The 12527-nt window shown below is 41.6% G+C and overlaps 1 protein-coding gene across 1 annotated transcript in view; it reads right to left on the bottom strand.

The window, feature by feature from the left end:
* Positions 1-1078, bottom strand: part of EEA1 (early endosome antigen 1) — a 76479-nt gene extending 75401 nt beyond the window's left edge. The window contains exon 1 of the mRNA XM_009321361.1: positions 974-1078. Coding sequence (XP_009319636.1) covers positions 974-1078 — 105 coding nt within the window. The remainder of the gene's footprint in view (positions 1-973) is intronic.
* Between the last annotated feature and the right edge of the window lie 11449 nt (positions 1079-12527).

The following is a 12527-nucleotide window of genomic DNA, read 5'->3' as shown; positions in this document are numbered from 1 at the left end:
GCCCGGCCTGCAGCGCCCGCGCAGCCCGCTGGCTGGGAGGAGGGCGGGCGGGTTTCGAGTCCCCCGGCAGCACGGCCTTGTCCCCTCAGGAGCTGCCCCGGGCGCCTGGCAGCTGCAGGGCCCCCTCGCTGCTGTAACTTCTCTGGAATCGGGTCCCGGCCAGGGGAAGGAAACAAACTGTAGTTTGAACTTGCAGCTGAGGGCTCACTGAGGCAAAGCGCAAACGCAGCTCCGTGTTCATTTTGTTAGTCGTGCGGTATTGAAAGTACTTAGGAATGCACGTTAAAGGAGTATTGTTACGGCATTCTGGTTTGGACAGTCAACTGGAAATTTAATTCTGAAGGAGCAGTTGCTTCCTTCAAGCCCTGAACTGAAAAGGCGACCTTGTGGCATGACCCATTGGGTATTTTTTAAATATCAGAAAAGAACATTCTGCTCGCACAAGCACACACCTACCTTCAAAAAAAGTACAGCCCAAAAACATCAGTTCAACCAAGAAAGAATCTATAGCTGTATGTGCTGAGGCAAAAACCTACATGAGACGTGGCAGGAGAGTTGCTGGAATACCAGTAGCCTCTAGAATATGTAATTTAACATGCTACAGTTCCCTATTCTATTCTAAAGCTGCGACTTTTACATATTGGATGCAAGATAAAGGGTCATGAGTAAATAATAAACCTGTTCAATGACTAATTGAGCCAAGTAGAGTAAATACCATAGCAGAGCACCAGTTGTGCTGCAAAGATTGAAAACATTTTTCCACTCCACGGCTGACATTTCTAAGCACTCTAAAATCCTCAGACTTAGCGTGAGTTACGAGCACGTGACCAGAAGGATTTGGCTGCAGCAGTTTAGGGCTTGAGGCACAGCAGCATTATGTGTTTGAACTCGGTTTACTCCAGCTACAGGCTCCAGTGTGTTTCATGCTAACATCATTTAGTCCACAACTGGGGCAGGTTAAGAGTGCACACACAGTTGGTAATGGCTTCAGCTGATGAGCAGTGACATCTTTGGTCACATCCATTAGATCATTTTCATTTATGTGTCCATAGTACGAAATGGCTTTGAAATTTGGCATACTTACGGCAGTAATGAGGTTTGTTTCTGAATTTTGTACATGGGATTAACAATGGGAAAAGGATTGTTCTTGTATGGCTGTACAGTTCCTTAAATATCTAGGCAGGCTGTAGACATACTCTAAATCTAATCAAACTGACTGCAAATTTTAATACCTCACTCCCTTTACCAGATATTTCAACAAGAGCAATTGACAGCCTAGATGATGAACTGCTGGAGTGCTCAATTTGCCGTACCCAGGTAAGTTAAGCAGCCCATCTTTGCAACACATTTTTTACTCTCCCAGGTTAGCAATTCCTGAGTGCTCAGAGGAACATGATAGAGATGTGAGGACACTAGTTAAAAGTCTTACATCAGAGGAGGATTTTCTTAGACAAGTCTTGCAAGGAAATGCATGATCCTTTATTTGTGTGGATGTTTGTGTGAACGTATGCTTCTGTCTTCCTGTCCACCCGTCATTCCCTCAGTAACTTATTAATCCATCGCCCAATTTCAATCAAATACAACAGAGCCAGATAAGGCTTAAAGATATTAAGTTCCTACAAATTTAAATAGGCGGCCAGGGAGAGGAGGGAGACCCTATTGATTCCTGCCTGTAAAGGAAAGACTGCAGTGTGACTGCTTTTACTAAATACCAGAGAATGCACATAAAAAATCACCCTTGGGGCAGAGATCTAGAAAAAAAAGATTAAATTGGTCCCATTTCCAGTGGAAGTCTTTGGTTTTAATTATTGTGTGTATGGTAATGCCTATTAATTCATACCATGTGCTGCCCTAAGACTGAAATCACAGGCTGTTATAATATAGTTGATGTCCTCAGGCATGAAAGTTTTAAATTTTTACTTCATCCAACCTCATGAACTCTGTGAGGGGTTTGGTGACAGGAGAGTTAAAAGGCGCCTTTCTGTGGAGTCTATTGGTGGCAGAAAGTCTCAGAACACAAACACAGCAAAGACTTTCCTGGATCCAGCTGGAAGTGGGTATTTCATCCTCTGAACAGAAGCCAAAGGCTTGAAGTCTGAACTACATCAACGTCTTGCACACCTGCAGAAGCCAGCATGCCTTTATTTCAGTAGAGAACTGAAATCAATCTTTTGACTGTACAAGCAGTATTCAGGATGGGCCAGCATGCACCAACATCTCTCGGACCTTCCAACAGATAACTGCCTTTTTTTTTTTTTAAATGGCTATGCATATAGCCAAATAAAAGCAATGATTCCTGGACCATGGCTCACAGGAATTGGTGCCCATGCAATCATCTGCCATGACTGAGGGCCACAAGGAACCACCATCACTTGGTACAAAATGGCAGGGAAAATAATGTGTGGTATGTCCACAGCACATATGGTTGCTTAGACTTGGGGCCTATAAATTTGCAAAGATTCTGGGCTACTGTCCTACATGTTTTCAGTGTTTATATGGATGATTACTTTCAGTCATGTTAAGTTCCCGACCTCAAAATCTCTTGGTCACAAGCTCCTTGGGTTCATGACGTACTGCACTGGAAAGGTATCCCGTTTTTTCAAGATGTTGCTTTTAAGTATCTTATTTATAAAAGGCATCAGCCTCTGGTTGGGTTTTTTTCCCTAGTTCTTTAACTGTACATTTTTGACTGTCATTATATGCTGCTCACATAGTTCCAGCAAGTAGCTTTCAAATTTACCCACATCTTTTTATGACACTCTCTCCTTTCAAGTTAAACTCTATGAAACTCAGTTGAAGACAGTTTGTTTAAAGGATTTGTATGTTAAAAACCATAACAACTAGCAGGTAAAAGTAGTATCATGTTAAAAATCCACATCACAAACCATGGAACAGACAAAGAATAAGATTGAAGAGTATTAAAAAGTTGTCAACCATCTGTCTTCAGAGATTAAAACTTTCCATAAATTCCCCTTTATCTCCTCAGCCAAGCTCCTCCAACAAACCCATGTTTGAGGTATTGCAGAAAACTGGCTTCTACACACAATTTAAATATGAAGCCCCTCCCCCCAAACCCCAAGAACAAGTTACCTTATGGAAATCATTGATCAAAAGAAGTAGTTTATCTTAAAATACTCCGTACAAGCACAGCAAATTTGTTAGCTCTTGGAAATTGTTTATAATATTAGTACAACAACTACTGTGCATATTTATGACGTGGCAGCCAAGGAGTCGATATAGGCATAAAGATTACAGCCATCATCTCCTGTTCAGTCCTCAATGACTTAGAAAACCTGCCACCTGGAGTTTGGATTCTAAAATGATGGTAAAGTACATAACATTTCACAAACAGATTAAGTTAATAAATTTGTGACTAGAAAAAGAAGGAAGCTATTGTAAGTGCAAACCTGTAATTCATAAGTAGTACAGCGTAAGTTACAACATTCCTGAAACCAAGAGAAAACATACATCTGGGATTTTCAAATTCCTCTGAGTGGCTTATGAGCATGTATTTCATAGAAAATTCGGGATTTGGGTGTTCTAAATCAAAGCAGCGTTTCATCAAAATGCCTACTAGGAATGGTCATTTAAGAAGAATGTGGCTGGACAAATGAAAATTTGTGAAGGAAAAACTACCTTGAAGAAGAATGTTTCAGCTATTGGTACTCTTGTCCCTCAAAAATATTTGCAAACAAAATATGCAGAGTGCAGTTTGAATTCATGTTTTCTTCGTTTTGCTGAGAAACTACAACTGAAACTTGTCATTCTTGCAGGCAGCACCAATAAGCTTGAAGAGGCCAACAGCAGAAGACGCTTGATAGAAGTTCTTGGTGAAATGGATTTCTCTCTATGGAGAAATAAGTGTTAGATGGTTGGGATGAGACATCAGTGAGACTCACAATACATCAAGAAAAAGTAATTTTAAAAGCGACACATAAAGGCGAAAAGTCAAAAAGGTGGAAAAGATTGGAAACTACAGAAATTCCACATTTTGTTTCAATCTTTGTAGACTTATGAAGACACAAAGTCATAAAAGCGTATGACAAAACTTGGGAGCTTTATGAAGTACAGATTTGGGCACAAATGCATTTTCAACTGAAGGTGGGGCTGCTTAGCAGCACAGATGGGCCACTGCCCTGTAATGGGGGTACATGGACCTTGCCAGACAGTGCTAAGGAAGGCAGCTGCCAGTCCCTCCCTGCCTGCCACCTGTATATATAGGGCACATCTGCTCCACAATAGCCATAGGAGAGCTAAGATATCCAATTAAGAACAGCTAAAAGGCTTCTCAGAGTTCTCAAAATATGAAAATCTGTATTTGTTACTGATCTTACTATTTATGTAGGAATATACTTTAAAATGGGCAATGGCTAAGTGTTAAAGTGACAGCATCTATCTTGCCTTCAAAAGAGTTTGACAGTTTGGACTGAACTCTCAAAATTTCATTATTTACCATTTGGCTCCCCCTCAGCTTTATTAAAGGAAACAACTGTGTTTAGCCTGGAAAAATATTTAGGGTGGTTTTAAACTGGTGTTAACAAATCAAGATTATCCAGTGGCTTGGGCACTAGTCTAAGACTTGGAAGACTGCATATAATTTTGTACTCAGCCCAAAACGAGTCCTCTGAGTAACACTGCCCACCAATAAAAAAGAAAATACTGATACTTCTCTATTGTGAAAAGAAATTGGAATCTTGTGATGAAAAGCATTATAGAAGAGTCAAATATTACTACTAATGTAAATTTATTGGCAGTCAATTAGGTGGTGATAACCAAATGATTTATGAGCAGTAAAAGAAATGAAGCCTACTTTCCCATGAAGAACATATCCCACGGCTTCACCTTTACAGAAACTCCATCTTCTGTCTCTCCAAGGCCACTCAGGGCCCCACCACACAGGAGACGGGATGTGCTGTGGTCAGTCCAGAGCTGCACAGGAGCTCCTGTCCATCAGCTTGGCTTGCTGATCTTTCCAGTAGCATAAATGTGGATCTTTTACCTCAACCCAGTCATGAATTTTGTCAGAAACCCAAGGAATGTAATTACTTTTGAGACATCTACGCCTCTTTCCATTTAGACTTAAACTGCTCCATGGGTTCAAAAGGTATGTGGTGGGGAGCAGAGGGAAAGAAAGTTGAAAGACACAAGAGGTAACCTCTGGTTCCCTAAGGAGCTAGGCAAACCCATAGGGTGGTTTTAGTCTATGTTTGAACTAGTCACTAATCTTTCCTGACCCATTCCCTTCTCAATACAGAGGAAAATAACAGCACTTCCATTCTTCACTGGAGGTACTGACGAGGTTGTCCCGAGCATCAGTACTTCACCCTGCGTATGTTAGGGTGAGTGTGTTTTCTCAGTTACTTTAGAACCAGGCTGACTCTGTGATGATGTCCGTAACAAAGAGCTGACAACTGGAGGCCAGCTCCTGTGCTACAGAAAGCCTCTTTCAAGTTAGTGCAATTACTTGCATGAGTAATCAGTGTGTGTACTAATAAAGGTTGCATGGCTAGCATTAATACCAAATCCAAGAGCTCAAAGTCATGACTGCTATCTAGTGTTACAGAACCCGAACGTTGTAGGATTTGCACAGCTCCCCCCCAGCTAACCCCAATTAAAGACAGAAATAATAGAATTATCTCTATTAACAGCAAAAAATTGCTCCAGTGACTGATTTTTTTTCCACCCACCCCAAGACTGAATCACTGTGTGGAGTATGCCGTGTAGCTTTGCTGGAGTAGCTGGAGAGACAGGCACTGGAACTAGAGAAAGCCCAGCAGCATGCAAGAGAGCTTAAGTCATAAATATGTATGAGTTCATGTAAAAAATAAACCTGATATTAATATAACCAAAATCTGAGATGGAGAAGATCTGCCGCTGAGTCACGCAGAGCACTCTTTGCCAAATGCCTCAGCTAAGAAATTATTCTGCATAAAGTTGAAAGCCTGCCACAAAACAAACACTTTCAAATTCCACCCTAAAAAGCTGCGGTGATACCATTGGCCGTTCTGATCCTGTTACTTCAGAGATGTTAGCTCTTGCTGGCAAGTTTCCTAGGCACTTTCCAGTAAATGGCACAGAAAATGGGTAAATAGGAAGAAGACGGGGGATTGGTGGAATTCCACTGCAGAGTAAAATTCAAATATCTTAAATAACCCATTCTTTGGGGTTACTTATCTGCTCACTTTGGTATGTGCTAATATACATTTGTAGCTTCTCTTTCTTTGGGTCTTGGACACAAACTTACTCATCTCCATCAGTCTAGGCACGTTTGAGGCTATTTCAAAGATTTTTCAGCAAAACGTTTAAAATGCCAAATGAAATAAGCAGGGGAGACCTAGTTATGCAGGTTGTAGGGGATGCCAGTAGTGCTGATCATTTAAATTAATCTTATTAGGACTCTCTTAGTTACAGTGGAAACATAAGATGGATTTTCAATGTCATGTATGACGATTTAGTGATAATAGAGTTCTGGGCATTGTTTTGATCACCCTTCTGAACAATTGCTAAAAAGCTGAAGGTCAGTGGGGGTTTTTTCAAAGAAAAATCTAACCAAATGTAGCAACAAGCCTTTTTTTTTTTAAATATACGAAGGTCTGTACAGCAGTGATTCAAACACTGTCCTCTCTCTCTGAAAATTAATGCACTATTTGTTCATGGCTTTGTATGTAAGCAGATGCAATAAATGTTGGCTTTGTTGGGAGTCATTGTGTACATGCGTTGCATCAGCAATTCAGTTAAACACTTTTAAATGGTCAGAATAGAGGCTGCTAAATAAAGAGGACAAATTTTAACTATAAAAGGAGGTTGACAGGCTTTCTTGAAACAGTAAACAAACACTCCTGTAGCTTTAGAGTAATCACACAATGCTTAATGGCATCTGTTACCATAAACTTAACCTCTCAAAGTCTTCCAGATTTGTATTTTAATGTTAGAAATTTACTGAATCTAGGATCCAAAATGCTATTTTTAAGCTGTACAGTATTACACTGCTAAATGCCCTGCTGGCCAGCCCTTGATTTTCTTGCAGTACTAGCCAAACCTGTCTATGTAGCAATTGTAGTAATGATTTAGACATGAGGAATAATCTTGGGAATAAGCAAAGGAAGATTACAAATCTCTCTCAGTTAAGCATTTTCTTTTTAAAGTTAAAATGTTCACACTGAAAGAATAATGAGTGGGACCTTTCATTCATCATCTTCCTTTCCTCGCATACAGCCAGTAAGATTTGTAATTACATGAAACACTAGATAAAGTTTGCAAACAAAAAACCGCTAATTTATAAATTAAAAATAAAATGTGTACACCAAAGCGTAGGGCAAACAGGCAGTGGGAATCAATGAAGGAAAAAGTAACACACGCATTTCCTGTGGGATGATGAAATGCTATGTGGTTACATGGTTCTCCAGAATCAACCCTTCAACAGCTGAGGCTTCCTTTCATTAATGCCAGCTACATGCATTACTGGGTCAACTGACAATACAAGTTTAATCTGGATCAAATGCACATGCACCACTGTATTTCTGTTTCTTCTGAACTAACAAGAGTGTGGGATATAGTGTTAAAGCACTTTCTGTTGACTGTAAGTTGATTGCGGGCAAAGAAAACCCCATCAAATCCATTATAAAGCTGGCCAGAAGAAAGTTATTGCTTTAAAACAATGCTAACGCATTTTATTAGGTAGGATAAGTTTGCACCAGGCCTGCAATTTTACTATTTGGGCTGGTAACTTTTCTGATCCACCATTAAGTACTCTGAAGCCAGATTTACCAAGGCATGTAACCACAGCCTGGCCTCTATACCTGTCTTGTCTTAGACGGCTGTTAGCTGTAATGGTAAGAGCAATGCCAGTGATGCATATGCTCAGAAAATAAGTGTTCACTCCTTATTTCCTGCTTGGCATTATAATGATACTGAAATGGCTCCTCCAAAACTGGATATTATATATTGCAGAAGCTTATAGTATGGGCCATCTCTGCCTCAAAAAGTTTTTGAACCAAATAAGCAAGAAAAAGCATCTTCTAAAGAAAAGATCTTTTTAAGATTAAAGATTACAAAACTGATTAAAGCCGTCCAACATGCAAAATGTCTCAGTGGTGGTTTAACTACTTGGCTAGAATATGTGTTTAGTGCACCAAAATCTCTTGATGAGTTTGCCAGGTGATTTGGATGAGCAAGAAATGGAAAATCAGGTGTACTGTTTGAAGTTGGCATCTTTTATTCATATTAGACATTTCTGATCAAACATAGAGATTTCCCACAGTGAATAATAAAGCCTTTTTTGGTAGGCAATTGGACAATTCTGATTGGTATAAAAATCCTTCCTTTTTAAGCCTGTGTAGCATAATCACAGACCCTGACAGTGTAATTGCAAAAATATAAGGTTAAAAATGTCATTTGCCTTTAGGAAGAAGGTGAGGGTCATCTGCTGCTACATCATTTCTGAGCTGTCCAGCAACATGATGTCCACAGCCAATTTGTACAGGACATTAATTTTATAGCCTGGCCCAAGGCAGAAAAATAAACGAGCAGGCATTCAGCATTTCATTTCAAGACATTCAAAGAAATCTCCCAATAGGTGTCAGATATTGAGGGCTGGACTCTTGGCTCCCTTGCAGACAGCGGGAGTTTTACTGCTGACCTCAGCGAGGCGTTGAAATCAATATTCCAGTCTACACTGGGGAAAGAGAAGAACCATTACACAGGGTTCATGACTGGGCAGGGCTTTTCTGGTCATCCTGACTTTTGATTCCCATTAAGGACTGGTGTCCCTGTTAGGCAGAAACACAGCTTGGACTCTGTTGACATGGAAAGGTGGATATCGTGTACGTGTACCTGTCAGAGAGGTGTGTGAGGCCACAGCAGTGGAACTGGTTGAGTGTGGGAACCAGAGTGAATCCCTTGGCTGCACAATGCAAGGGCCCCGCTCTGAGGTCTCACAAGGAGACCTGTGCCTGCCTATAGACATACATGGGATCTTGGAGAAAAAAAAATGTATTGTCACAATCTTATACTTTAAATATTGGGATACTAGATATGGAGCTATCTCAGTCTCACGGGGGGGTTTGCAAGGAAGGGCCCTGAAACAGAAAGGGGTTTTGTGAAGTGGTGGGCAATTAGTTGTAATGAGTAATTTACTGACATGATCCAAGAGTCTCATGTTTGTAAAGGACCCATTGATGTTTAAATACCATTTTTATGAATGTAACAAACAGCAAATACTAAAAGGTACTCTCAGATCCGAGCAGAAATTGATGCTGAATGAGGTTACTAACCTGAAATATATTTTAAGAGTATTAAAGAGATTTTAAACTGAAGTTGCAGTCAGGAATTCAAATTGCAGGTTGTTATTAAAGATGTTGTTTCCTGATGTCTGCTACCCTACTTACAAAAACAAGCGCTGGCTACTCTAACTATCTCTGCATCGCGAAAACATTTACAGATTATTATAACAGATCTGTCCATTTTTAGTTGCCAAGGGCCAGGTTATTTCCTACCAAGACAAAACTATGTAAAGGCTAGAACTTTGTACAGTTACTATTTGGTATTTCTCACTGATCCTTTAGTCCACAGGATAGCTGGGATTTGCGGCTCTACGAGTTACATTCCTCTGCATCTGTAGGGGGCTATCACACAAAACCTGACCCTCCCTGACAGCCTGTGGTGGCTGGGGAGGCCTCTGGGGCTTCTCTGCTTTGCTCCAGAGCTATCCCCCAGCGTGGCTCCCTCTTCATCTCTGCTCTCACCGAATCCTCCCTTGAACCCACCAAATGCAGATTTGCTAGGATCTTTAGCATGCCCTTCTTCCCAGATGTGTACCTGTCTGTTCTTTCTTTGCGATACCACTGGGAACATCTGCTTCCTCCACAGCAGTTTCTCTCTTTCTCTGAGAGCTGAGCTGACACAGGGACAGATCCCAGGGGCTGACCCCCCACGGCAGCATGCCTCCATCAAGTGACCACGTCCATCAAGCAACCCGCCAGGGGAGTGAGACTCTGTCACAAAATAAGTCCCATTTCCTTTTCATATACCAAAGGATATTTCTAAGACCTACAGCTGACGGCAGTACTTTTTGCAGCAACGGCAGCCCAAGAAACAAAAAGCCAGTCATCTAATGCCAGGCAAAGATGCTGAAAGGAGACTATTATCGTCTGATGGAGCAAATGTTTCCCAGCAGTCCCTGCTAAAGCAGAGGATCTCTGGGCCATCCCACCCTTCCACCTCTACCAGCACAGCCTAAAGAGCAGATCACATGATGATCACTAGTGCCTTTTTAAAGCATGTTTTAGTGTACCTTTTACCTGGAGATTTTTTTGTTGTTGTTTATCCCCATTGTCCTTAGCAATTTGCATTTAATGAGTAGACTACATGTATTTTTATGGCTGATGTTCCACAGCAGCAAATAAAAAATACTTAACTGCATCTGGGCAGCATGCAAGTGGATCCTAACACTACATCAAACCAGCCCTGGAAGGAGTGTTTTCTGTCCTTTCCCCCCCCCGAGAGTGGAGCGTGAGCTGCCAGAAAGGCCTGTTGAGGAAAGAAAAGATCATTAGCCACTGTGGATGAACTCGGTCTCTTTGAAGAGACCTGTTTGCTGTGGACTTCAGGAGACTGAGGATATTACGCCTTCTGTTACAAAGAGCTGTGATGGTTGAACAGCACCCAACGAATCACTGAGATGTTATGTCACCAGCCTCAGCTGAGCAGACAGCGTAGGTGAGGACACATCACGTTCAGCATTCAGGCACCTCCTGGCAAACAGTTTTCCTCTCTCCACCCTGACCGCCCAGCATGTCAGCGTTGTTTTACGTCACCTTTCCTCCCAGCTACATTCAAACATGATGAAGTCTTGTAATGCCTGTGCTTTTATCATCGTTACACAATCATTACACAAGCAATCACTAGTTCATTGGGTGCCTTTTTTCCCCTCTTCCCCCTGCCTCCCAAGTGTCTGCTCGCAGCAGAAGCTAACTCCATTTTCCAGCAGCTAAGGAAGGCTGTGGTGGGACAGCAGAGGACCTGCTGACCAGCAACATGCCATGTAGTGTCAGAACTGGTCTCCGCCCAGACTGAATGAGAAGGGCTATTTAGGGGAAATAACAGAAAGCATTGATAACGACAAACATGCTTCAGTCACTCACTAACAGAACTGTCCTTACATGTCCTCCTCCATGGAGGCCCCGTAGCTTCTTTTGTGTTTGTGGAGAAATTAACAAGTCGAGAGCCTGATCCAATGAAATAAGTTGGATGTAATAACAAAATTCAGCCATATTACACACATAATACATATACATATACAGAAGGACTAATTTAAGGGGGTATAGGCTGTCTTAACTTTGGCATTCTCCACCGGTTGAAAACTTGGCCATTTGGCATTGGTAACAGTCTTTCAGTCCAGTATTTTTTATGCAGTTAATACATAAGTACATCTATGAGTGTATCTGTCTACATTTGAAACAACTACAGATACATTTTTTCCCATGTCATGTTGAAAACTTTTTATCTATTCACTTTGCTCTGCCTTTGGTAACTCCTAGTCAATAACAGAATTTATTTCTCACCTCACACCCATTCACCCTCTTTCCAGGAAGCTGTCAAAAACCTTCAAATTTACTGCTATTACTTCTTTTTCCTTATTCCACTGTCCTGTTGACACACAGTCCTATGCTCGTAAACCAGGGTGAACTGCTGTATATGCGGCTTGTCCAACACCGCTACAGAGCTAAAGGCAAAATGGAGGATGGGTTTCCTCCAGCCCAGGAGTTGTTTTGCCCTATCCCCAGCTAGAAGTCAGTTGCCTACCAAAAATTCTCTTCCTTGTATAAAGTTTAGGCCAAATCCATCTGCAGCACAGTGATTCCTAGAAAGGTACGAAACCAAGAAATCTATCATTTTTCCAAATTATAGCCAAACTAGGAAGATGTGAGGAATAAGATGCAGGGGGCTCCTACAACTAGCTAAAAATCTGCTGAAGTCTTTCTGGGCTTGCTGCAGCACACAGGCTGTGAGTCACAACTCCCGAGGCTTCCAGTTAACAACTAAAAGGGAGAAATGATCGATACAATTTTTCTCAGAGAGTGATTAAGACTGCTTTTAACAATGCAGTCATGCATGCTATGTACTAAAAGGGGTGATTCATTAGGTACTTGGAGGAGGAGCATCTTCTTTTCTCAGTTCAGAAGCCAGAGGAATTAGCCAGTGCCCCATGAGCATGACTGATTAGCGTGTAGAAAGAGAGGAGAGAAAATACTAGCTACTTTTGTCTCTGTCCCCACATCTGCAGCGCTGTTCTCATTAAAGTAAGAAAGAAATGGGGGAATTTTGTATTCAGCAGTGACATTGTTTGAGTCATACTTTGCATAATTCTGACACCAAGAACTGGCTGCTGGCAGCTGCTGGCAGCTACTGGCAGCTCCCTCCTCTGCCCTGCAGTCACAGGTGCCTGCATCCAGCACGGAACATGACCTTCATGGCCGTGCTGAGCAGCCCGAATAGCAATACCAGCTGCTCTGCACACCACTTTCTGA

Source organism: Pygoscelis adeliae, unplaced genomic scaffold (assembly GCF_000699105.1).
Source record: "Pygoscelis adeliae isolate BGI_AS28 unplaced genomic scaffold, ASM69910v1 Scaffold232, whole genome shotgun sequence".
NCBI classification, from domain to species: Eukaryota; Metazoa; Chordata; class Aves; order Sphenisciformes; family Spheniscidae; genus Pygoscelis; species Pygoscelis adeliae.
The sequence above is the reverse complement of the archived record's forward strand: the minus strand, read 5'-3'. Positions and strand labels throughout refer to the sequence as shown.